The sequence below is a fragment of the Perissodus microlepis genome, chromosome 15 (genome assembly GCF_051167445.1).
Source record: "Perissodus microlepis isolate ML-2025 ecotype Zambia chromosome 15, ASM5116744v1, whole genome shotgun sequence".
In the NCBI taxonomy this organism is placed as follows: Eukaryota; Metazoa; Chordata; class Actinopteri; order Cichliformes; family Cichlidae; genus Perissodus; species Perissodus microlepis.
Genome location: NC_140475.1, coordinates 23,245,298 through 23,272,075, shown reverse-complemented (window position 1 = coordinate 23,272,075; position 26,778 = coordinate 23,245,298). Strand labels below are relative to the sequence as shown.

The window sequence follows — 26,778 nt, the reverse complement described above, 5'->3', positions numbered from 1 at the left end:
TACACAGTCTAGTAAACGAAACCCCGCGTCAGTCTTTTCCTTTTTAATCTGGAGTCCAGGGCCGGAACTGAAGTTTCTGGGGTCCTGGCAGGAGCTCACTAAGCTGGAGCAGCTGCTTCAACTCAGTTCCACTCTGTGATCTGAAAGGTTACTCATAATATAAAGAATATACATGCAGTGTCTTAAAGGAAGTCCAGATATTTATTATATTTTTTAAAAGGACAGGATGTAGATTTTACTATAATAGCTCCAAAGTTGATCTCGGGCTTCCAGCATTCATCTGTTTTTAAGGTATCCAAAATAAATTGTTACATTATCAAGACTCCACTGTATGATACTGGCAACTCTGGTGTGCAGAGGCAAAATGACCCAAAAATTATTAACTTCCCCCATGTTCATACACTCCACTTAGACCATCATTGACTTTAGTCTTACACAGCACCCTATGAGTCCTAAAATATTAGGGCACTGAGGGATGGTACCACCAATACTTCCAACTGAACCTATAATTTGGTACAGTAGATACCACAAAATACAGTAACTGACAATTTGTCAAAGCACATAAAAAAAAATCCACCCTTATTTCCAAAGTTTCTGCTCCCAAAATTTGTTAAAGTAAGTCTGAAATTGCTTGGCTGTTGTAATCCTTTGTTATGGTGCCTCTTTAATTATTATTTTTTAAACCCAACTGTCAAAACTTTCTCAAATTCGACGCAGCAACCTGAGTAATGATTTTGTGAACTTTGATATTTTCCAACTTTTAAGGGTATCAATCAAATCAAATTATTTTTTGTTACATCTCCTCCAAAAATATCCCAGTTTTCACAATTTTAAAGGTACAGTGTGTAAAACCTCACCAGTGGACAAAAGATTGCAATCAACTGAGTTCTGTTTTTTAACTCCTCCCATTTCAACAACAACAGAATCCTAACTACAGTGGTTGCTATAGGTCAAACAATTCTGGCCACTGTTCATCTGTAGTGAGTGTAGGCTGTCAGCACACTGTTTACCTCAGCTGTCATTATGCTGGGTTTCCACATCAATTTACTCTGGAGTGTGCTTTTACATTTTGAATAAGAGTCGATGATTAAGAAAAGCTCAGTTCTGTCCAGTGATAGCAATAAGGTGTCATTGGAGGAGAGTGGGGATGTCCTGAACTTTTCTGAATTAACTCTCATATAATGTGAGAATGCAGTGTATATATGAGAGGAAAAGTGTGATTTAATAAAAAATATTAGCTGGCAAAATGTTAACTTACAACCAGCTGTTGTTGTTGTTGCTTAGCCGGCCCATAGCTGTCTGCAGACGGCAGGGTTGAATGTCTATTCTCCTGACGATAAGTACTTTTGACTATGTTGGCAATAAATGATCATGAGCTGAATGTTGATGGAAAAAGACTAATCTCCATGTTCACTATTTCCATATGAAGGAGTTATTATTTACACTCATCCAACTCACAAAATACATGAGAACAGCATATTTTACCTTATGTTTAAATGTTATTTTGCTGTTGCTACTGTTATTGTATTATTGTAAGGTGACCTTGAGGGTCTTAAAGGCGCCTATAAATAAAATGTGTTATTAATATTATTATTAGTAGTAGTAGTTGTAGTTGTAGTAGTAGTAGTAGTAGTATATTTTTCTAGTTTGATTAACGATAACAGACATAATCTAAAGTTTTTATTTGATACCAACAACAAACTTCTTCATCCTCCTCACTCTGCTATCACTCCAATATCTTCTAATGACTGCGAAAAAATTCACTGGCAAGATCAACAGTATCAGATCACAGCTCAAGTCTGTACCCCTTTAACCACCCAAGTCGCTCACCCATTTCTGTTGTCTGAGTTCAAACCATTTCTTCAATGGCTCTTTTGGATATAGTCTCACATATTGTAACATTACCCTGCCAAACGGACATTATGCCTCCTAAATTCATTGAAGAGTTTCTCCCTGTCATCTCCTCCAGCTTCTCTCTATTGTCAATCAGTCCCTTTCATCAGTCAGTTCCAGATTACTTTAAAACAGCCGGCATCTTTCCTCTACTAAAAAAAACCCTCCTTAGATCCCACTGTTTAAAATAATTAAAAGCAAATTTCCAAACTCTCGTTTATTTCCAAAATCCTTGAGAAAGTTTATGCTTGTCAGCTCCTTCAGATTGTTGAAGGAAACAACATCTTTGATAAATTCCAATGCGGTTACAGACATTATTGAAAATTACTAACGACAACCTTATGCGCTCGGATGAGGGTGAACATCCCATTTTAGTCCTGCTCGGCTTATCTGAAGCCTTTGATACTGTTGATCATGCTACTCTTATTAGCAGACTACAAAACTGAGTTGACATCAGTGGCACTGCTCTCAAATGGTTTTCTTCATACTTATCAAACAAATATTTCAGAATTCATATTAATCGATGTATATTGTAATCTGTAATGCTCGTATGTGGAGTGCCCCAGGGCTCAATCCATGGACCAGTTCTGTTTCTTTTATATATGTTACCGCTGAGCCAACAAATTGATGGTTTTATTCAGCGGTCCCCAACCTTTTTTGCGCCACGGACCGGTTTATGCCCGACAATATTTTCACGGACCGGCCTTTAAGGTGTCGCGGATAAATACAACAAAATAAAACTAGTACCAGTACTGAAAAAAAAAGAAGATTTATTCATAACACACGTGAAAAGACCCAGGAAAACCGAGTTAACGATAAAAACAATAACAAAATAACGCTGAAAACCGATAAAAACCTTGAAAACCATACATTTCACACCTGAGCCTCAACTCTCGCGGCCCGGTACCAAACGACTCACGGACCGGTACCGGTCCGAGGCCCGGGGGTTGGGGACCGCTGGTTTTATTGGAATCTCCTACCACTACTATGCAGATGACACACAGTTATATTTTTCTGTCGAGCTCAACAACCTCTCCTGTCTTCTGTTTTGCTTTTGTTTTTTGCCATTATTAATTGGATCTGTTCTAATTCTCAGTTCCTGTAGACCTGAGGTTCCAGTGCTCAGCCCAGGCAGCTAAGGCAGGTAGTCAGTACAACGGCCCCCTCACCAATAATATACAATCATCTGCTAAAAAACCTTGGTATCACTTTTGATCAGCACTTGAATTTTGAAAATCACATCTCAAAGATTACCCAGTCTTGTTTCCTTCATTTGAGAAATATTGTGAAAATCAAACTTTTAAGGTCAGTAAGTCATCTTAAACTTTTAGTACACACTTTGATTATTGCAATTTACTTTTCACATGTGTCTCTCAGTCCTCCAAAGCTCATCTTCAATAGGCAGCAGCAAGGCTGCTATCAAAAACTAGCTGGCAGTCTCATATTACACCTATCCTTGCATCCCTTCACTGGCTTTCAGTGTAATTCAGGATCTACTATAAAATTCTGTTATTAACTTATATAGCTGCTTATTTACCTGAGCTTCTAACATCTTATCCATGCAGCCGACCTCTCAATCGTCTAACCAGGGCCTTCTTTCCCTCGCTGTGATTTTAAAAACAGAGGTGATCTGTGCTTTTGAGGTTGTAGTGCTCAAACTGTGGAACAGCCTTCCTCAGTCAATCAGATCGGCCGACTCTGTTATTCGTTTTAAGCGAATGCTGAAAACTCTTTTTTATAGAGTTTCATTAATCCGTTCCCTTCATTCGTTGCCATAGTTTGAAACCATGTGTGCATGTATGTGTGTATGTTGGAATAAATGTTTGTCGGTGTGGCTGATTATGTGTGTATTTATGTGTTTGTATGTTTTAACATGTACATTTATCTTCAGTGTGTGGCTCTTAGTTGAACTGTGAAGCACTTTGTAACTCTGTGTTTTGAAGAGTGCTATATAAATAACGTTGTTATTATTATTATTTATTTATTTATTTTATGTTTGTTTTAGAGCCTTGGCTTCAGTTCAGGGGCTATATAGTTTGAAGGAGCTATTTATGGTCTTGATATTTAAAGTAACTTGTAAGGTTTACTACATATGTGGTCCATCTCTAGGCAACTACCCAAAACGTAATTAGACGGAATGATGGCATTCATCTCCTCCACGTGGAAGCCACGGCAACGTGGCGGCTTCCACAAACCTGCTCCTATGTATTTTTAATAGATTAATTCTAAGTTTACAACTACACATCAGTTTTTAAAAGATGTAAATACACACTAATAAATGGATATTTATGAGCATACAAGCTTTTTTCCTGTTAAATAACAAAAAAAAAAAACAACAGAAAAAGACTCACAGTAACTTTAAGATGAAATAAATCTTAACTCGCAACTAATCTAAAGGTAGTTGTAGAGCCCTCAAATGTATACATGTGAGCTTGTAACAACCCTAGCTGATGAAAAACTAGGATTAACATGTTACAAAAAACTTTTGTCTCAAACCAATAAACAATATGACAAAAAGGCAATATAAGAAAATCTGTTACATTTAAATGTCACATTGACAGGCATGTGTTGTATTTAGCATATGTAACTAAACAAAAATGCCGCTACGTTATTTAAAGGACCTTTTTATAAGAACTGAAGTAAAACCTTCACCAGGAGGGGGCAATGTTTGACCAGTGGGTGTCAACCTCCTGCGCCATCTTGTGGCGCAGATTGGTATTACACAAAAGTACAGCCCAGCCCTAGTTTACCTTCATTTGGTATCTTTTAGACACAAAGGTTAAGTGGTTATTTTTACACAATCTGTGTCTAGCTTTTGTTCGGTTCCACTGTGGTGGCCTCTTTTGACACGGGAGCAGCTCAAGGTAGATTTTATTACATTTGGTTACTTTTAAACTATTTAAACAAAAGGTACAGGAATGGAGTGCAGCAATGTTGTTTAGAAATAAATTGTATTGTGTTATAACCTTAGTGTCTATCATACCACCATTTTTACAACAAAATCAGCTGTTAAATCATGTTCAACGAAATGAAGAATGGACTATTTAGCACCTCCTGGAGGCTGAGAAGCTCTCATCAGCTCAGGAGCACAGCAGCACAGACACATTTCCAACCACCCCTGCTGCTTATTACTTAAATATTTCTCCAGCATTAGTGTTATTTTATGCAGACAGGTAGCAGTTACTCTCTTTGTCTCTCTCTCTGTGGTTTTCAGCACTGTTTAATCACAGAAGCAGCATGTTATCTTTCACAGCAGATTCCTTTCTTTTGGTTTTCATTCAGATGGGAGCTGCAGCTCATCTGGGTACTTTAAAGTGTTAAATGATCTGTGGTGGGTGTGGGCTGATAGCAGAACTGGCCCGGGGCTGACATGCTCGGGTGAATTAAAACAGACAACAGAGAAGAACCCACCCAACAGAAACTGCAGATGAACGTGAGGTCTGTGCCAAGAGAAACGTATTCTCAGAAGGTTTCTCATAGTGCTCCCTGCTGGATTCTCCTTCCTCTTATTTTTGCACATATACACGAACACTCCAAACAATATCTCATTATTAAGAAGATTAAATGTCTCATTAATTGCACACAGATTACAGAGGCTTCACTGTCAGTCTGTCCTCAAGTCTCTGTTGATTTATTTGGATATGGCGCCCTCCCCTGGCAGAAGAAAGACATTTTTTGTCGCTTTTGTTCGAAGTTCAAATCAGTCAAATATGAGAAAGGCTCCCACATGACCACCCCCAGAATAATTAAGAAAAAGAATAATAACTTTACTGAAGTTTATTTAATGCAAAATTTTACATTCATATTATGAATATTTTCTGAGTTAAATGCCCTCAAAGTACATAGGAGTGGGCTGAAATGCATAAGGACAATGAAAAACAACTGAAAAATAACTTTATGCTCCGTTAAAAACTGCAAATAAATATTACACGCAACCCAAGAGTCACAATGCAAAGACTTAATCTTGCAGTTTGTTTTTATATGAGTATCAGTATCATAGTTTAACAGCTGAACTGCACCCGTTTAACATCTGTGATGCAGAGGAACTGATACTCTGGATGTTTGACCTGCTCTTTGAGAATTCACTGCAGAAAACTTCAAAGTGCATTTTGGACAAACGTTCGAGGGTCATATCACCATGTGGGATAGCTGGCTGAACAAAACAAGTTAAAGCATATGAAAGGTCTTTTTTTTACATACATTCTGACACCAGGCTCATCGTATAAGCTGCCATGGGTAAAAATACTTTTCAAATACAGTTTTTATAGCATGAAGGCAAACCTTAAATATACTGAAATTAATCAGCTGATTCTGCGACGGTAAAATTACAAACCCTTAAAAATCTAGTTTTTGTCAATAGTGTAGTACCTGCCTTATCCCTTTGGGGACGCTGCTCCTTTTTTATCGCCTCCTAAAGGTAGCCGATATCTCGTTGTCTCTATGAGGTGAAAGGTCACGCTACAGTGAGCCAAGATGACAACTCTGCGGCCGTTTACATGCGATGATTTGTTTAAATTCAACAATATGTGAGTAGGGTTTCGTTCTTTTAGCACATAAACTGTAATTTAACGCTGTTTCTGGTGTGACTGACGGTGACTGATGGGAATGGATGCAGCTTGTGTGTTCGGTGTGCGGCTGCGCCATTTCTGACCAAACTTCATGCAAAAATCACATCATTTAGCGACTCGGGTCATACAGACCTCAACACTTTCAGCATGTTGTTAAACAACCTTCTACGTTTAATAACTGAAAATTATAGTTTTGTTGGCAAAGCTGCTACATACTCGGCACACCGAGACAACGCAGGATTAAGAAGAAGCTGTGTATATATATGTGTGTGTGGAATTAAAGTCTGTGGGTGTAAGTCGAGCAAAGACATGCCGAATTTTCCTATAGACACAACGGAAACATTTAGGCTATTTACGTAACTTAAATGCCCATATGTGATGCTAAAAATTATAAATTTGCCGTTATTTCTTTTGAGTTTTGTTCGTTTCTCTCCATGTTAGAATAACGAAAGGGCTTGGTAGGAAATGGATAATTGGATGTGAATGTTAACGGCTCATTGATGTTTTTGTGTGTTTTGTCCATCAGAAACCTGGATCCTCTCACAGAGACTGTATCCTTTACCTGTGCTCTGCTTATTTAAGCTTCAGGGCCCACCCGTGGATGGCATCCACATTTAATTACACCGATGTAGTAATAATAACGAGTACCTGACATTATATAAAGCGTATTTTAAGTGTGTTTCCTCTTACTCTGGATAGTTTTCTTTAACCTTTGACCTCCAGTATGGGATCCCGTTTTACCTGCAGTACCTCGCTCACTGGCCGGAGTACTTTATTGTTGCTGAGGCTCCTGGAGGAGAACTGATGGGCTACAGTAAGTCCTCCTGCCTCCACAGGGGTTAAGGTCATCTTTTAACTCTCGAGAAACCATGCTAGCCTCTAAAATGACATAATAATAAGTCATACAGGAAAATACATATATTTGTATTTACCTCATCTGGGTGTAGTTTGCGGAGAAGGATGGGAGTGTCGGTCTACATATGTTCTGCCTTGTCCAAAATGTGTCCATTCCCCCTCAAACTAAAATCAGAACAAAACTTCTGTGCAGCGATGACACCACAAGGGCAGGGCATGATTCTGATCCTGTTTTGTTTCATATCCAACCTGATTCATGTGCAGCTTTTCCATGTACCACACAAAAAAAGAAAGGTCAGAGCAGCAGGTCATTTTACAGGGAGGCCTTCAAAAAGCCTAGAATAACAGAGGGCTGATCCATGGAAAGATGAGCCCTAACCTGACTGCTCTGTGATGCTGTGAAACTTTCTCACACATTTATTGAGTTTTAAACGTCCAAAGACTGCCTCCTTACCTGTTCAAAGGTTTGGAGACAGGCTACAGATAACTCCTCCAAAGGAAGTGTGTTATGGATGACTAAAGCTAATTATGCATTGATTCATTTATTTGTACAGCATGTGGTGCCGTTTCATTCTGACATGATTTAGACACTGAAGGTGGCGCGCTCGAGCAAACCTGCAGCTATACGCAGGCCTGTTTGAACAGAGGGTGCAGATTTAGAACAGATCCTGGACAGTTTAAAATAAATCCTGTGACTCTCGCCTGAGTCTGAGGTCATGTGGAACTTTCTTGCAGTTATGGGGAAGGCGGAGGGATCTGTGGCTCGCGAGGAGTGGCATGGCCACGTCACCGCTCTGTCCGTGGCCCCGGAGTTCAGACGGCTTGGCCTGGCCGCCAAACTCATGGAAATGCTGGAGGAGATCTCAGAGAGGTTCGTATCAGGACTGGGATGAAAACTGTGCGAGCCTATCCCTCACATTTTCAAATCTCTTGATTTTTGACGTCTGTGACTTTGACCTGTTGTAGGAAAGGCGGATTCTTCGTGGATCTGTTCGTACGAGTGTCCAACCAGGTGGCAGTGAACATGTACAAACGTCTGGGCTACAGCGTGTACAGGACAGTCATAGAGTATTACTCTGCCAGCAATGGAGAGCCAGATGAAGATGCTTATGGTAAGATCGCAGCAGAGTCATTTTTATCTCAGAAAGGTTTCTAACTGCATCTGCAGCCAATCAGAAAGTTGCTTCCTTTATTGCCTTCCCCAGCTGTTAAACTCACAGCTGATGTGATTTGCACAGAGACGTTACCATAGCAATGAGCAATATTAAAACGATCCAGGAGACTTGAATTGGTGCACAGATGTACGGCAGCTTTTAGCATCATCATGAATTATTCTGACCTCTGCAGCAGGATGCAAACAACTGATTTTTATGATCTGCATGAAGCAACATGTATCTGAACTGTATTAGAGTGCATTTGACCCCCAAAAGTGCCTCAAACCACCAACCAACTACAGGTCATCTACTAACCTTGGAGATAGTCGATGACGTGCTCTACCTCCCGAGCCACAGCCACCCAAATTTGTGTTTTCAAATTTGTAAGGACTTGAATATCTCTCATGTGACAGATGTTCCACATGGGGGTCTGTCTCAAGTTCAACCTCTCTTGAGAAATTTGACACTCGTTCAGGTTCATCTCCTCTGTCAGTGCGCCCCAGGGTGGCTGTGGCTACAATGTAGCTTGCCATCACCAGTGTGTGAATCTGTGTGTGAATGGTTGGATGACTGGATGTGTTAAGTGCTTTGGGGTCCTTAGGGACTAGTAAAGTGCTATACAAATACAGGCCATTACCATTAGCCCCGGTATGCTGTACAGTGTTCCATCATCAGATGTTTTATCGTTTTGCGATTGCTGTCAGTCTGACCGGTGTGACAGATGTGGATCATAAACGTCGGTGCACTGACAGAATACGTAAACTTTTATTTTAACTGCTGATGTTAGTTTTGAAACAACAGTGAGAGACTCTAATACAGCCCTGTTCAGCTCACCGACAGCTCTGTGCCTTCTGCTCTAAACTTAAAATAAATTTACGTGGTTTTTATTAATTTACGAAGTGTGTTACTAAAGGACAAAACCTGCTGCCTTTCTCCTTCAGACATGAGGAAAGCTCTGTCCAGAGACACTGAGAAGAAGTCGATCATCCCACTGCCGCACCCCGTCAGACCCGAGGACATCGAATAACGGCAGACTGTGGCTCTCTGACTCTGTGATACTCGTACATTGACGTACATTGATAAACTGTCATTCCTCAGAGAGCCACTGGTCCTACAAAGAGTTTCATCTACTGTAAATATTAAATGAACATTTAGAAAAAGAACACGCAACACGTGACTTTGAGCTGATGTTTGTGTAATCGCACAAAGAAAACATACAATAAAGACTCATCGTGAGCCTCCAGCTTTTGTGTTTAAAAAAAAAAATAATAAAAAAATACTAGAAAAATCCAGACTGTCCGCTCCCCTCGAGTCCCTGAGCGGGGAATTTACTCTTTATCTTCCTCGCTGCTCCTGCTCTCCTTCCTCTCTCCACCTTTCTTCTCCTCCTCCTCCTCACTCTCGCTGCTGCTGCTGTCGTCGTCGTCGTCTCGGTCATCATACGTTTTCTCCTGTTCAGTCTCAGCCGCAGTCATCAGCCGATTCTCAGGAGAAGCTGCCGCCTCCACAGACTGTTTCGTTGTCTCTTCAGCTGCCGGTGGACCATTTTCTGGAAGCGTCTCGTCGTCTTCCGTGATGACCTGCTGCTTCTTCCACATCTTGGCCATGGCGAGCAGCTTGAGGTTGGGCTGATTGGCGGCGTCCTCTGGAAAGATGTAATCGTAGTACTCTTCCCAGCCAGCGTCCGACTGATGGGATGGAAGAGAGAGACGAGATTACTTTAATCACTGAACCAAACTGTCTGCGAGTCGGTATCATCCCAACTCAGTGGAAAAGTTCTAACGATGACAGTTTACAAAGAAAACCAAAAACTGGAGCCAGAGAGACATCACATAATTATAAATGACTTAAAATAACATCAAGAATGATAAAGTGCAGATTTTGAGTATCAGAAATTCTAAGATTAAAAAAAATATTTTGGCATTTCTTCAAAGGCTATTGTCTATTCAAGATGTGCTATTAAAACCAATTTAATTAGGTAAAATTAGGTGGATGTGATTTCAGGACCTTCACGTGTTTACTCATTTATGTTTGACTTTGTTAACGTTTAATTCAATTTTTTAAAAAGTCAAAGTAAACGTTGAAGAATATCCACTCAATTAAAAGGATAAGTTCTCCATTAAAAAAAAAACAAAAAAACAAACATTTCAATTAATGCAAATCTTTTCTTGACGTTTTCATGTCATCAAGTTAATTCATATCTCACTATTGATCAATATAACTGTGGACTTATCAGTCCCACAGTCTCAGTTTAGATTAACTGATGTTAAATTTAAATAAAAATGGCTGAACTTACAATAGAAAAAAAAAACTGAACTAAAAACTATTTTTATGAAATTTAAAATGAGCATTTTCTAAACCTACGGTTAATTTGTGGCTGGAGAAAAGAACTCACTGTTTCAGTGTCAATGTTTTGATTAATAAGCAGAAAATGTTCAGCATATTTCCTCCGTGTGACTAAACTGATTATCAGCTGATGAATAACTAATTATTTCAGGACAAATAAGAACGATCCAATTATTGTAAATTAGGTTTTTAATTAATCCATTAGTTATTTTTGAGTATAAAAAAATTCAGTATTTGAGAAAACATTTCTGGTGGCTGTCACCATCCAGCTGTGACATTGTCCATCTCTTACCCCATCCTCAGCCGTCAGCTTCCTCCTCTTCTTCACCTTCTCCGGCAGCAGCTTCCTCACCCGCTCTCTAGTGCTGTCTGTGCCGAACTCCTTCTCGAAGTCTCTCCAGGACTCGAGCAGCATCAGCCTCTCCTCCTTCTCCTCGCAGTTCCTCATGCTCCTGTTGGCCTCCTCATAGATCTGCCGGCACTTCTGCAGTCGGTCGGGGCCGTCCACCGACAGCTCGAACTTGGCGTAGCTGATCCAAACCTGCAGGAGAAGAAGACGGTAAGCACAGAGCTTGATGGCTGGCAGGTCACACGAAAGACATGAAATATTTTTACTATAGACAGTTTGTTAGACCGTTCGTTAGATCTGGGATCAGGTTTGTGGAGTGCAGCTCTCACCTTGACGTGCTGAGTGCGCTGCAGTAGCCTTTTGTAAAGGTTTCTGGTGTTTTCAAACTCTTCCTGCTCAATCTCAAAGTCGATATAGGACTTCCACAGAACCTGCGGGCATAACAGACGTGAGTGCACTGAATTCATCAGCAGGGCAGCAATGTGGAGCGTGAGATAAGAAGTCGAACATATTTCAGTGAAAATGAAGCTACAGGAAGGTTTTTAAAAGAAATTAAAATAAAGGATCATTTTACAAAATGTTAAGATTTTTAAACAGAAACCTAGCTTGACTTTGATCTCACTTTGCTTCATGAACACTCATCCAGGATTACATGAAGCTGCTTATCAACTGTTTAGTCTGAGTTCCTGTCCTATGAATGGAGTACACTGTAGGAGATGAATTACTGTGACAGTAAAAACTGATGATGAAGTGTGATGTTCACAAAAATCACAATAAAGAAGCTTTAAAAACAGTCGAATAAGTTCAAAACCTGAACACCACACTTGAGTGCGTCACTGTGACGCACCCACTGTATCTCACTCACCAGGCTTCTTCTCCTCTTCCTTCACATGACCCCTGATTTAAAAGTATTCCAAAAATAGGTAAGAAGGCATTTCTTTTCCTCCCCTCATTAAAATGCTATTTAACCTTCACCACCAGGGGCAGCGTTTGTCTGAGAGGTTTCCAGTTACCTCTGGCATGTCCAGCCGTGGCTGCCCGATGGCGAGTTCGAAGATGGCCCGAGCCCGCTCGATGTCTCCCAGGATTGTCTCCAGCTCAGCAAACTTGATCCAGGTGGTGCAGTTTTCGGGGGTGAACTCGAGGTATTTCTCGTACAGCTTTCTACAGCGGTCGAACTCTCGCAGCTGCAGCTCCAGCTCGATGTAGCCCTTCAGCAGTTTGTTCTTCGGGCATTTCCCGATCGCCGTGCCCTGAGGAGAGAAATACTGATGAGAAGAAAGCGGACACAGACGCTGATGCCATTCTTCCTGTGGAGCCAGTGAGTTACACTCATCTGACTGAACTCGGCATAGAGCAAGAGGGGCACTGAAGGTGAGGAAGAGGAGATGCCTTTGTTCTTGAAAAGTTTTCTTTTTACAGACTCGTTCCGTTTTCTTTGGCCTGATTTTAAGTTTTGCTTTTATTACTTTAAAAGACACTTTTTGCTCTACCTCCATCCTCTGCGAAAAGACTGATACAAGAAAGCATGAACGGAAGCTCGTTTTTTAAAAACTACTTATTACTTATTAAAGTCACCCAAAATGTAACATAATACAGCACTCTGTGCGTTCAGTTTACATCTGACTGCACAACGTGTGGTGCTTTTGCACGTGCATCTGAGGAATCTTACCATGATCTTTCTGGCTGCCTGCAGGTTCTTCTGTCGGATCTCAAACTGAGCAAAGAGCAGCCAAATCTTAGCAAATGTGAACTGAAACAAAACAACGACAGACACAATCAGGTGAGAATAGCAAGAACACCTTTACTGTAATGCATGAGTGGTTTCACTGAAGAGGTGCGGCCTTTAAAGTGTAAATTACCTTCTTGTGGGGGATGAGTTCCAGACAGGCCTGATAAACCTGCCTCGTTCTCTCGGGATCCTGCCATCACAGAGTTTTGTTTAATCACACACATCACTGTCAGACTTCTCGTTTTACATTTCTTTACAGCCTGGTTATGTCTGTTGCTTGAAAACATGATTCAGATCTGTGTCCTTTACTTTGTTGGAGGTTAACAAGATGCCGAATGATGGACCCACCTTGACCTCGAGCTCCTCATACAGACCGTAGTTGATCCACAGGTAGATGTATCGCCTCCAGTGTCTCTTCTCCTGGATGGGTGGGATGTTGGCGATGGCTCTTTCATAGACATCTCTCACCGTATCTGCGTCGGCGTCGCTCTCCACCAGACGGAGGTAATCGAACCAGGCGTCGTAGTTGTGTGGATTCGCCTGGGATTATGAGTGTATGATTTATTTTTTTAGCATTTCATTTTCCCCGTAACTTTCCCAAACAGCAGAGTAGGTGACATAAAACCTGCAAGTTAACAATTAAGCAAAAACCCCAAATACGAAGCCTATTTTGTTTCTTACACCAGTACGGAGAAAACAAACCAATCAGGGCGTTAAATCTGTAGACAAGGAAAATGAACCGATCTTCCTCCTTTGTTCCACTTTCTACAGATTTCCAGACGTAATTCCTTAAAACTGATACCTTAACTTCCTCTTCGTACTGGAACCTTCGCTTGCTGACGATGACATCCTCGATTCCTCTGCGGTCTCCAAACTTCTTCTCAAACATGGTGTAGTTTTTGAAAAGCTCCTGTGCCTGATGTTTAGGGATTCTGTCCAAAGCGTACTTATAGATCACCCGGACTCGCTCGAACTGTAAAGGTAGAGAACAAAAGTAAATAAATACATTACACAATATGATCTCTAACAAAATGAATGCCAGAAAGAAGTTTGAGAAGTCTGAGCTGCACTCGCCTCCTTCTGAGTCTCCTCAAACCTGGCGAAGGCCACAAAGAGGTTTTCGTCTACATGTTCCTCCCCAAAGAACTCCACCGCCCGCTCGTACACCTTCCTGCCGTGGGCGATGTAGCCGTGCTTCTCTTCGAAGCGAGCGTACTTGATCCAGTTTTTCACCTCAGGGTGAACGATGACAAGTGCAGCGAAGTTAAGGCAAACGCACCATCACAAAGGTCGTGAGATAAAACAATCCGAATAAAATAATAGCATGAATAAAGTGTTCAGCAACAGTAAAGACAGCTAGATGGAGGTGGAGGATGAAGAAAACTGGGGAGAAATGCTCCAACAGAAGAGATGATTCTGTGTGGCTTGTGAAGCCCCGACCACACACAGAGACGGGGAACCAGGTGAGGCAAGGAAAAGGCATTCCTCAAGGTTAATCAGTATTTTAGGGTTTATTCTTCCACCTTGAAGGTGAGTTGATAAAAAGTGATGTTATACTTTACATAAACATATAAAGAGGAAGTCTGACAGCAACCTTTGTTGTCCTTCAGAGAACATAATTTGTAGCTTTGAGAAGAAAACAGCCCTGATAATAATGAACTCAAGCTCTGTGGGATGACTCAGACCATCACCCTGATCGCGCTTTTTGTTTCTGTATTTTAAAGTTTTATTATATTGTTTGAATTTAACTGTGGGGAAACAATTCCCAGTATCCTGCATGTTAGTAAAGCAACAAAAGGATATATCGCTCATAAATGGTGCGGGCTTTCTCCACCTCCTTGTAGCGCAGCTCAAAGTTGATGTAAGAGTGCCAGGCCTGCTCTTCAGGCTCCCATTCCATCCATCGCTCAAAGACCTGCCTGCAGCCGGCGATGTTTCCCAGCATCTCCTCCATGTAGGTGTACTTGTACCTGTGCAAAGGAACAGCATTCAAAATATTACACACAGAAGATTTAACAAAAACAGACAACAGATGCACAGCAAAGACTCTCCATCAGAGGTGTACACTCACAAGCAGACTCACACTCACACACGATGCACTTTTCAAAGTTTAAAGCACATCATTTACGTCCGATTACATCTCAGCTACTCTATTGTTAGATAAGCGTCAATAAAGTATCAGCCAACAAATGCATTTATTTAATCTTTAACTACAAAAAAGGACTGAAAATTGTGACTGTGCCACCTGTCAAAGCCTGCTGATATTTTAGAAAACAAAACAATCAAGAAATAAATAAAGCAATTAAATGATTTTTAAGTCCTACCAGAACTGGTTGACTCGTGGGAGGATGGTGATGGCTCTGTCCCAGATGTTGCGGGCATGGTTCACCTGGCGGCTTTTCATCTCCATCTCGGCGTACTTTAGCCACAGAGTGACATTGCGATGATCGACATCTAGCGCCCGCTCGTAAATGGAACGAGCTCTGAAACGAGGGTAACCGTTGGTGAGGTAAAAGTGGACCATGCAGACACATGGGCATGAGAAATATTTCTAAAAAGTTTACTAAAAGATGTGATGACCAATTCTACTTATTTCAGTACGACCAAGACTAAGATGTTTGTGATTGGACCCCTGCGAAGTTGTAGCCATTTAATATTCTGACTTTCAGCAGATTTTGCCTCAGTACCTCTGGATCTCCTTCAGACTTTCCTCCCATTGTGCGTATTTGATCCAGTTACTGATGACGGTCCGGTTCTTCCTGATGTTGTCCTCAAAGCTCTGAAAGAAAAAGATATTCGTCATGTCCAAAAACTATAAAAACATATTTTTGTGTGCTGAAAACGTCTCAAACTTTCCGGTTAGATTAAAACTACAAACACATTTGTTTAACTAAACATGAGTATTAGAGCAGAAGTAAAGCCAGAGAGCAACACACCTCAAATATTTTATGCTGGCTTTTTAAAACATAAATAAAGCTGTTAAAAATTCTTGCAGAAAGGGTGGTATGAGTAAGAGCAATGTGAACACTACCAGCAGAGAAAATATGATGGAAGCGCTTACCTTCCTCTTCCTCAGTTTGTAGTCATTGAGCTCCTCCTGATCGGTGATCTTCTGTTTCGGTGGTGGTGGCAGGAGTTCGAGCTCTCTCTCTTTGGCTTCCCTTAGCAGCTGCTCTGCAGTGATCTGAACCTCTGCCGGAGCTTTATTCTTCACCTAAAACACAGCACAAAATACAATTAGCGTGAGCATAAAGTTGGTCTTTCTTCTCTTCCCCTCAACTGGTCATAGCAGACAGCTTCTCCCTGAACCTGCTTCTGCTAGTTCCTGTTAAAATAGACTTCTTCCTCCCCATAGATACCAAGTTCTCCTGGTTGTTGGAGTTTTTAATCGCTTATGTTACCTTACAATATAAAGCACCTTGAGGCGACTGTTCCATCATCATCTTATTCTTCTTTTGACTCCTCCCTTTAGGAGTCACCAATGGCTCATTTATCCCCATTTCACCCTATGCCAGCATCATCCTCTGTCATACCAACCCTCTGTATGTCCTTCTTCACGGCACCCATCCATCTTCCTCTTTTCCTCCTGCCTGCCAGCTCCACCTTCAACATCCTTTGACCAGTATATCCACTAGCCCTCCTCTGCACATGTTGGAACCATCTCTGCCTCTAACTTTGTCTTCAAAGTAACTGGTGAGAGCCGTCTCTGACCTTCAGCTCTGCTTCCTGTGAGCTTCAGTCTCCAAACCGTGCATCACTGCAGGTCTCACTATCATCTTGTAAGCTTTTCCTTTCTCAATTGCCTCTATCATGTCAGAAATCACCCCTGACATTCCTCTCCACCCTGCTTGCACTCTCTTCTTTACCACTCTTGCGCACTGTCCGTTGCTTTGGATGGTTGACTTCGGATACTTAAACTCATCCACCATCAATTCCTCTACTGCTTTCAGCTTCACTGGTACACCCGTCTCCCTCTCATTTACACACATGTATTCTGGCTTGCTTCCATATACCTCCAGAAGCTCCCTACTCTCAATACAGATCACACTGTCGCCTGCAAACACAATCACAGTCCACTCCTCCTTCACATACTATTACTACAGGGAGTGCAGAATTATTAGGCAAGTTGTATTTTTGAGGAATAATTTTATTATTGAACAACAACCATGTTCTCAATGAACCCACAAAACTCATTAATATCAAAGCTGAATGTTTTTGGAAGTAGTTTTCAGTTTGTTTTTAGTTTTAGCTATTTTAGGGGGATATCTGTGTGCAGGTGACTATTACTGTGCATAATTATTAGGCAACTTAACAAAAAACAAATATACCCATTTCAATGATTTATTTTTACCTATGAAACAAATATAACATCTCCACATTCACAAATATACATTTCTGACATTCAAAAACAAAACAAAAACAAATCAGCGACCAATATAGCCACCTTTCTTTGCAAGGACACTCAAAAGCCTGCCATCCATGGATTCTGTCAGTGTTTTGATCTGTTCACCATCAACATTGCGTGCAGCAGCAACCACAGCCTCCCAGACACTGTTCAGAGAGGTGTACTGTTTTCCCTCCTTGTAAATCTCACATTTGATGATGGACCACAGGTTCTCAATGGGGTTCAGATCAGGTGAACAAGGAGGCCATGTCATTAGTTTTTCTTCTTTTATACCCTTTCTTGCCAGCCACGCTGTGGAGTACTTGGACGCGTGTGATGGAGCATTGTCCTGCATGAAAATCATGTTTTTCTTGAAGGATGCAGACTTCTTCCTGTACCACTGCTTGAAGAAGGTGTCTTCCAGAAACTGGCAGTAGGACTGGGAGTTGAGCTTGACTCCATCCTCAACCCGAAAAGGCCCCACAAGCTCATCTTTGATGATACCAGCCCAAACCAGTACTCCACCTCCACCTTGCTGGCGTCTGAGTCGGACTGGAGCTCTCTGCCCTTTACCAATCCAGCCATGGGCCCATCCATCTGGCCCATCAAGACTCACTCTCATTTCATCAGTCCATAAAACCTTAGAAAAATCAGTCTTGAGATATTTCTTGGCCCAGTCTTGACATTTCAGCTTGTGTGTCTTGTTCAGTGGTGGTCGTCTTTCAGCCTTTCTTACCTTGGCCATGTCTCTAAGTATTGCACACCTTGTGCTTTTGGGCACTCCAGTGATGTTGCAGCTCTGAAATATGGCCAAACTGGTGGCAAGTGGCATCTTGGCAACTGCACGCTTGACTTTTCTCAGTTCACGGGCAGTTATTTTGCGCCTTGGTTTTTCCACACGCTTCTTGCGACCCTGTTGACTATTTTGAATGAAACGCTTGATTGTTCGATGATCACGCTTCAGAAGCTTTGCAATTTTGAGATTGCTGCATCCCTCTGCAAGATATCTCACTATTTTTGACTTTTCTGAGCCTGTCAAGTCCTTCTTTTGACCCATTTTGCCAAAGGAAAGGACGTTGCCTAATAATTATGCACACCTGATATAGGGTGTTGATGTCATTAGACCACACCCCTTCTCATTACAGAGATGCACATCACCTAATATGCTTAATTGGTAGTAGGCTTTCGAGCCTATACAGCTTGGTGTGGACAAAATACTCATTTGCCTAATAATTCTGCACTCCCTGTATAATAGTCATTTTTGAGAAACTGCATACACGTTTAAACACATTTCTAACTTTAAAGACACAAAGGAACGCAAATGTGCCAGATTTTAAATCCTAATATAAACAAAAATAAATTAAACACACGTAAAACACATGGAAGCCAAAACAAAGCAGAGCGTGGTGAAAGTTTACAGCTAATGTAACTTGTGTGAAACTCAGACCACAGAGCTACCTGTTAAGCAGGTAAAATACCCCTAAAACTACTACATTGTACCACGTTTTTGTGAGTAAATTTGGCAGTGAAAAGATGAGATTAGATTTTAGTTCTGCTCCGTTAGCCCGAGTTCTATGTTAGCATTAGCCTGGAGCTCTGATACTGCTCTGTTCGCTTACCTTCGCCACCTTCGGTATCCGCTGTTTCCCTGCCGCCGTAGACGCCATTCTGATGGCAGGTTTAACCAACAAACAACGTTAAAAACCTCACTTAAACTGTCCCGACAACTACCGAACGGCGCAAACAGACAGCGAAACGTTTCCGTCTCACCGTGCGCCAGCCACCATGACAGTAACCACAATGCCCCGCGTCTTCTTCTTTTTCTTTTTGTTCAAAACGCAGACGTGTTGCTGCCATCTACCGTTTGTTCGCCAATGCCATTTTGAATAGTTTATATATACGTTGTCCGATATAGAGAATATATTCACTATAACGGACTTCAGTTGAGTTCATTTGTCCAGTTTAAGGAAGTTTTGATGAAGACTAAAAACTCGTTTCTAGACTGATTTTAGTTCTTTAAAAGGTTGCTTTATGACTTCCGGTTAAACCGCGGGAGTTCTGGCGTTACGTTACTATGGCAACTGGGTTTGGTTTCTTTATAGGTGAAAACAGTGAGCTGAATTCAGTTAAGTTTATATTTACTTACTATTTCACCTTCTTCTATCCACCGGCCTGATATTATAGTTTATTACAAAAGGGCCGTCTTTTGTCTGCTTTAGTTTTGTTATTACTATTTATCCATATAATACGGGTGACGATGCAGACTGTAACCTCAGACAGCGCCCGGGAGGAAACCGTGACCGTGAGGAGAAGCGAGTCCGCGGACGCTGAAGAGATAGACGGCCTCATTAGTCCATCTGCGCAGGCGGTGTTTGGAAGAGTCAATGTTATTCATCTGCTGTAAGAAAAGTTTTTCTTCTTAAACATCTCAGCGGCAGAGTTTAGACCGTAAACTAGATGCTCTCTGCACACAAACACACCTACAAGCTGAATAAATTGTTTTAAACACTGTTAGATATTTTTTTTGGAATTATGCAGTCTCTAAAAAGATTTCTATCGTCTCTTTAATATATAGCTGTGCTATAATATTACTGTTGTTCTGCACAGACTGGTGGTTTATTCTTGTCATGTCTAAGCAAATGTGAGCAAATAAACAAGAATAGATATTAAGTGTAATATATATTCTTGTTTATTTGCTCACGTCAGTTTTCATGCTGAGAACTGTAGGAGAATTATAGTGTTGGAGGGGATGGGAGTTAGGTCTCGAAAATCTCTCTGCAAATGATCGCAGTCGGTCAAAGTCAGACTACAACTGTTTGCAGAAAGGTTGCCTCCTATCAGGCGACCTGTGCAATCGCCTGGTGATCAAAAGTGATTGTGAGAGCTTCAGGCAATGATTGCTGATTGCACCACAAGTGGCAATCATTTGTTTTTTGTTTTTTTGTTGTTGTTTTTTTGTTTGGGGGGGGGACTTTGTAAAGCTCTGGGTTAGATTTTTTTTATATTTTTATTACGCAGTTGAAATTTTAAGTTTTTCATAATGTCAGGTAACATTATCAGAGAATGGTGGTGTGTGGGCTTGCTTGCTGTGTGTTTGCTATGGGGGCTTATACATCCCCAAAACACCTCACCTAGGAGGGATTCACACGCTTTAACCACTTCAACTGGTGCTCTTCTCTCAGCTCTCCCACTTCCACCTGACGGTCATAGCAACTGCTTCAAACTATTTCTTTCAGTTTTCCTTTGGAGGATCTAAGAGGACTAAGTTGCCTCTGAAAACATGTGGTGGATGCCACTCTCTCATCACAGTTATGTGGTGATTAATGTAGACATCTGAGCTCTCAGTTCATTTCAAACCCTTACAGAGACCATCACTGAACTTTCTTGTCATGTTTGTTCAGAGAGAAAGCTAACCTGGCTGTGACTCTGACCAATGAAAAGGGCAACATCCTAGGCCACGCTTCCTTCTTTGATCACCCTATTGGAGATCTGGTGGATCAGACGCAGTGGGAAGCTTTCGTGCAGGAACACTTCAGTGTTGGACAATGCACAGTCTGTACCTTTTATTCACTGATTTTAACATAAGGTTTTCATTAAGTAGAGACAATTAACATCTGCTGGAAATAATGTGGCCAAGTGCCCATACTCTGCTTAGATGAAATGAAATGAAGTGAGCTCACACCTGCAGTGGATTAAACTGTCGTCTTTCTGCAGCCTTTCAACACACTTTTCCTCCACCTTTTCGTGGCACGGCCGAATTTCACCACAGCAAGTGTGAAAGAGATAATGAGGTATGATAAAAAAAGCCCTTTTTAAAAAAATTCTTGTATCATTCGATGAGATTCAAAGATCAGTGCAAGGGAGATACTACAATGCACTTTGATTAGAAGCAAGCACAGTATGCACATCCTGAAAGGTGAATGCAGTATGTGTAAAATGATCATTTTTCTTGATGTGCTTTGTTTTGCAGGGCCATCTTTAACGCCGTTGCTGAGCTTGAATACGTCTGTCTGCTCAGCCCACACGTTGGTAGTTTAGGTGATTTAGATTTAGCAAGTTAAAGTCTATAATTCACTTAAGCATTAATTTCCAAGAGGCTCATGCAGGTGTTTTTTGTGCTTGCAGAGCCAGAGCTGGATGAAATATTTGAGCCGTTTGAGCGTGTGACCGACCCCGGGCCTCAGTGCTTGGCACTGATCTGCCACAGAAAAGCTCACTGTCCCCGGCCTATTGTCCGCGCAGCCAGGTGATTTCCACTGATTCCTTCCCAGGCTACTAAACAGTAGAGTGAATAAAAGAGTACTATATGTACTATAAATAAACATTTATTCACTTGAATTTTGATGTAAGATGTGATGAAGAACTCATAGGAACTAAGATTCTATGAGCACAGCAGTTTATTTCATGACTGAACTTACAATAGGCTGTTAAATAATGCTTTATAAAGAGTTCTGGCACAGAAGATGCAGGTTTAACCAAGGATGTTTTTAGGAGTGGTAAAAGTAGAACTGCCAGAGAAAAAAGAGAAAATGCAAAACCCAGACAGAAGGAACTTCAGGAGAACAGTGGAGCCAGCTCATTACCTTTTCCAGTGACAAGGGGAAATTAAATAGCTTTCCTGATCCATAAATTATTGCCTTTGTTAAGGATTTTTCTAAACCTGTCATAAAGTGCATCTGACAAGGAAACAACTTTATAAGTAGATAAAGTTGATATAACTTTACAGCGCTTTGGCATATTATTAGCAAGCTGTGATGGAAAATTCAACAGTAATTACAATGAGGGTAATTACTGTGAGTAATTACACTAGTTTTGAAAAATGTGCATATGAGAATTGTGACTGTTCTGATGGTGCATCAGTTTGAATTGAGGGATGGTATTATTTCCTTTTTTCATAAACTATCCTCTACTGAAGGACGTAATAAAGGAAGCCCTGAAGCATGTTTAATTTTTCATAGCTGTGTTAAGCAGGGCTTGTACAAATTTGTGGGCATGGACATGGGCAAACACAGCAGAGTATTCCTTCTGGTTACACTTCTTTGAAGTCTACCTGGAGGGCGCTTGCGTAGTTTGTATATTGTAAAGGTACCTGGATGTCTGCCCAGAGGCTCACACTCACTGTCTGACAATGAAATTTACATCACTCAGACACAGGCAGACACCAGTGGACTCACAGATGCAATATCTATCTATCTATCTATCTGTCTGTCTGTCTGTCTGTCTGTCTATAGAGAGAGAGGCTTGCAAAAGTATTTGTGCCCCTTGAACTTTTCCACATTTTGTCACATTACAGCCACAAACATGAATCAATTTTATTGGAATTCCACGTGAAAGACTAACACAAAGTGGTGTACAATCAGACATGATTTTCGTTCCACTTTGTTTTTAACAAATAAATAACTGCAAAGTGGGGTGTGCGTAATTATTCAGCCCCCTTTGGTTAATACTTTGTAGAACCACCTTTTGCTGCAATTACAGCTGCCAGTCTTTTAGGGTATGTCTCTACCAGCTTTGCACATCTACAGACTGAAATCCTTGCCCATTCGTTTTTGCAAAACAGCTCCAGCTCAGTCAGATTAGATGGACAGCGTTTGTGAACAGCAGTTTTCAGATCTTGCCACAGATTCTCGATTGGACTTTGACTGGGCCATTCTAACACATGGATATGTTTTGTTTTAAACCATTCCATTGTTGCCCTGGCTTTATGTTTGGGGTCGTTGTCCTGCTGGAAGGTCTCAAGTCTCAAGTCTTTTGCAGACTCCAAGAGGTTTTCTTCCAAGATTGCCCTGTATTTGGCTCCATCCAGCTTCCCATCAACTCTGACCAGCTTCCCTGTCCCTGCTGAAGAGAAGCACCTCCAGAGCATGATGCTGCCACCGCCATATTTGACAGTGGGGATGGTGTGTTCAGAGTGATGTGCAGTGTTAGTTTTCTGCCACACATAGCGTTTTGCATTTTGGCCAAAAAGTTCCATTTTGGTCTCATCTGACCAGAGCACCTTCTTCCACATGTTTGCTGTGTCCCCCACATGGCTTGTGGCAAACTGCAAACGGGATTTCTTATGGTTTTCTGTTAACAATGGTTTTCTTCTTGCCACTCTTCCATAAAGGCCAACTTTGTGCAGTGCACAACTAATAGTTGTCCTATGGACAGATTCTCCCACCTGAGCTGTAGATCTCTGCAGCTCTTCCAGAGTCACCATGGGCCTCTTGGCCGCATTTCTGATCAGCGCTCTCCTTGTTCGGCCTGTGAGTTTAGGTGGACGGCCTTGTCTTGGTAGGTTTACAGTTGTGCCATACTCCTTCCATTTCTGAATGATTGCTTGGACAGTGCTCTGTGGGATGTTCAAAGCTTGGGAAATCTTTTTGTAGCCTAAGCCTGCTTTAAATTTCTCAATAACTTTATCCCTGACCTGTCTGGTGTGTTCTTTGGACGTCATGGTGTTGTTGCTCCCAATATTCTCTTAGACAACCTCTGAGGCCGTCACAGAGCAGCTGTATTTGTACTGACATTAGATTACACACAGGTGCACTCTATTTAGTCATTAGCACTCATCAGGCAATGTCTATGTGCAACTGACTGCACTCAGATCAAAGGGGGCTGAATAATTACGCACACCCCACTTTTCAGTTATTTATTTGTAAAAAATGTTTGGAATCACGTATGATTTTCGTTCCACTTCTCACGTGTACACCACTTTGTATTGGTCTTTCACGTGGAATTCCAATAAAATTGATTCATGTTTGTGGCTGTAATGTGACAAAATGTGGGAAAGTTCAAGAGGGCCAAATACTTTTGCAAGCCACCGTGTATATCTATATATATATATCTATCTATATCTATATCTATCTATATCTATATCTATATATATATATATATCTATATATATCTATATATATATCTATATCTATATATATATATCTATCTATATATATATATATATATATATATCTATATATCTATATATATCTATATATATCTATATATATATATATATATATATATATATATATATATACCTCCCTGAGCAAAAGTGATCATTCCACAGCACACCTGGTAAAGTTAAAGCTGAATTTATTTTCTTTTTGGCCACCAGGTGGCAGAAGAACTTTCTCTCAGTAGTAGGAAGTACAGAGGTAAGCTCCATATGTTTCTTTGGCAGACTTTTTGCACCAGATACCCTTCCTCAGACATCCCAAGGGGATCTGGGGCTGTAGGTCTTTTGCCTGTCACGTGAATGCGTAAACCACTACACTACATAGCTGCACTGAAATGTTAGAAATGAACTGCTTTATCAAACTTCCACAAGATATTACCTTCTTATTTGTGTCCACCTGATGAATTTGACCTTTTACAGTCTTACATGATATGGTACGGTTGTTTTTTTCCTGTGTTCTGTTATCTTTATCTGTTTTCTGTGTCGTTTTAAAAAATGTAGATATGTGAATGTATGAGTAACCAGATCTGCCTACAGGTGCAAATGAATAACGTGAACCCAAAGCTAAATCTAAATGTAAAATCTTAATCTATGATCTAAAAGTGGATAAAGAGTGTTTGTACAGCTGCAGGGGTGACGATAACTGTCAGGCATCAGGGAGCCCGTTCACACTGCACAGCAGAAATAGAATAATAGAAATAGTACATTGACTGGTGATCTTTTTAAGTGTAGGTGTCCCCATTTTTCCGTTTTTCAGGGTTGAGGATCACAATGACATTATACCTCTGTTTGATGAGCAGACAAACCTGCTGTCTATCAGTCACCAGCCGTTCTTCCTCGCAGCGCTCATTGAGGCCGAGGCCGAGGAGCATCACACCGCTGTTTGCGAGGTTTGTTCCAAGTTAAAGATTTTTTTTCTACTCTTAATTTTGGGTTAATCCTTAATTCACCCCCCCTGTGTGTGTGGTTCTAAGCGTCTCATGTGTTTCATGTGTGTCTAAAAATATTGTAATAGCAGCTTTGTGATGACGAGTGACTGTCAGAAACCCTGCTAGGGTTCGTTCCCTCGGGACTTGGGAGACGACAGATCCTCCTCTCCCCTCCCCGCCCGTTGGGCCGACATGTGTTTGTGGCAGCATATGGCAGATACGAGCTGATACCCAGCCAAAGCATGCTCTCACTGAACATATTGTGTCCAGACATCTGAAGCATTTTGGGCTTTTTGTCTGATTATGTTTAGCGCAATCCAACATTGTCCCAGAGGGTTTTTTTCTCTTCAGTCCACCGCACGCCAGAAACTGTTTGTGAAGCTGCAGAATGTGTCGTTCAGTTATTTTCAGCTTACATCCTGTTTAGATGGTCTGTTAGTGATAAAAGCTTGTCTACTTATGATCAGCAACCAAAACCAGCAAGACAAACTCGGTAGCTGATGCAGATGTGCACAGAAAAAATGCCATTTATTTTTAGTCCTGTTGAAGTTGAGAACAGGAAATGTGAAAGTAGCTATTCAGTGAAGTTTTAGGTGTTTTTTCAGATGCTATTTGTAAAGTCAGGAACCTCAGAATTATTTCTAAACCTAAATATGAAGCACGTCTCATTTATTGAGCGCCTGGTGAATGCATTCAGGAACACAAGTAAAAAAATATAAAAACCTGATGAAATTTCTGTTTCTGGGCAGCACCTTCTAGAGATTATCTACACACATCAGGGTTTCTCCTGGCTCACAACTGGTCTTTGGGGTCAAGACAGAAAGCTTAAGCTATGAGTCTGTGTTATCTTATTAAATGTAAGACTGAGCATTCTTGTGGTCATTTGATAAAGGTAAATCAAGCCTCAGACGCAGACTTTTGTGTTGGCACAAAAAAAGGAGGAAAAACAGAGGAAGCCAGGAAACCAGAATAAAACAGGAAGTGATAAACCACTGAGAGAAAAAGAAAGCAGTGCTACATTAGTATGATCATACAGCATGTGTTTCTTCTGTAGATTAATGGAGTCGCCGTTGGCTTCATCTGTGCCAGTGCTGATGTCAACCTGAAGTGGCTCCTTGGCAGATTTGAGCTGAGTGAGTTTGATGGTTTGATCAGAGAGCAGAAAACAAAACATCATAAAGTTCCTGCTCAGTCTGATGAAGATGAACATAGGCGGTCTGCAGAGCAGGTAAATAAACCAAACCTATCTCATATCTGAGAAATGATTCAACTTTTTTTATTGCTCCAAAACACTCCTAAGATGTTGGACAGCAAAATGTGATCACTGCTCAAAACAATATAAAGATGTGGAAATTAAGATGAAATGAAAGAAGCACCCTTCTCTGTTTGTCTATCTAATCCTTCCTTTTTTATTTTTATTGCTCAGATAATTTAAGAACAGATGAACACAGTCGTACTGTACAGTCTGAAGTCTGTTTGTGTTTGTTGTCACACATCTCAGCAGGAGGAGGCTCAGCCAGCTTCAGAAAAATCCAACACCTTCTGTATTCAGATCTTTGTTATTGACAAGAATTATGAACTGAGGTAAGCTTTCAGAATAAAGCTGACATTTATAACCTTAAAACCGACAG

At 41.0% G+C, this 26,778-nt stretch overlaps 3 protein-coding genes across 3 annotated transcripts in view; 2 read left to right on the top strand and 1 right to left on the bottom strand.

Annotated features, from left to right (window-relative positions):
- Positions 1-6,310: 6,310 nt before the first annotated feature.
- naa20 (N-alpha-acetyltransferase 20, NatB catalytic subunit) lies at positions 6,311-9,713 on the top strand. Its single transcript, XM_084952759.1, has 6 exons — positions 6,311-6,419; positions 6,988-7,012; positions 7,185-7,275; positions 8,052-8,187; positions 8,283-8,428; positions 9,412-9,713. Exons 1-6 carry the CDS (start codon positions 6,367-6,369, stop codon positions 9,495-9,497), a joined length of 537 nt encoding a protein of 178 aa, XP_084808885.1. The 5' UTR covers positions 6,311-6,366; the 3' UTR covers positions 9,498-9,713.
- Positions 9,649-19,081, bottom strand: crnkl1 (crooked neck pre-mRNA splicing factor 1). Its single transcript, XM_084952757.1, has 14 exons — positions 18,901-19,081; positions 15,959-16,111; positions 15,585-15,676; positions 15,222-15,380; positions 14,701-14,867; positions 13,972-14,150; positions 13,700-13,870; positions 13,246-13,437; positions 13,028-13,087; positions 12,838-12,918; positions 12,179-12,418; positions 11,495-11,596; positions 11,109-11,357; positions 9,649-10,158 (listed from the first exon to the last, which is right to left on the bottom strand). Exons 1-14 carry the CDS (start codon positions 18,946-18,948, stop codon positions 9,799-9,801), a joined length of 2,253 nt encoding a protein of 750 aa, XP_084808883.1. The 5' UTR covers positions 18,949-19,081; the 3' UTR covers positions 9,649-9,798.
- A 98-nt stretch (positions 19,082-19,179) lies between these two features.
- cfap61 (cilia and flagella associated protein 61) overlaps positions 19,180-26,778 on the top strand; it is a 51,596-nt gene continuing 43,997 nt past the window's right edge. The window contains exons 1-8 of the mRNA XM_084952756.1: positions 19,180-19,681; positions 20,683-20,833; positions 20,996-21,072; positions 21,252-21,319; positions 21,407-21,527; positions 24,976-25,108; positions 26,202-26,375; positions 26,649-26,731. Of these exons, the coding sequence (XP_084808882.1) occupies positions 19,539-19,681; positions 20,683-20,833; positions 20,996-21,072; positions 21,252-21,319; positions 21,407-21,527; positions 24,976-25,108; positions 26,202-26,375; positions 26,649-26,731 (950 nt within the window). The 5' untranslated portion in view covers positions 19,180-19,538. The remainder of the gene's footprint in view (positions 19,682-20,682; positions 20,834-20,995; positions 21,073-21,251; positions 21,320-21,406; positions 21,528-24,975; positions 25,109-26,201; positions 26,376-26,648; positions 26,732-26,778) is intronic.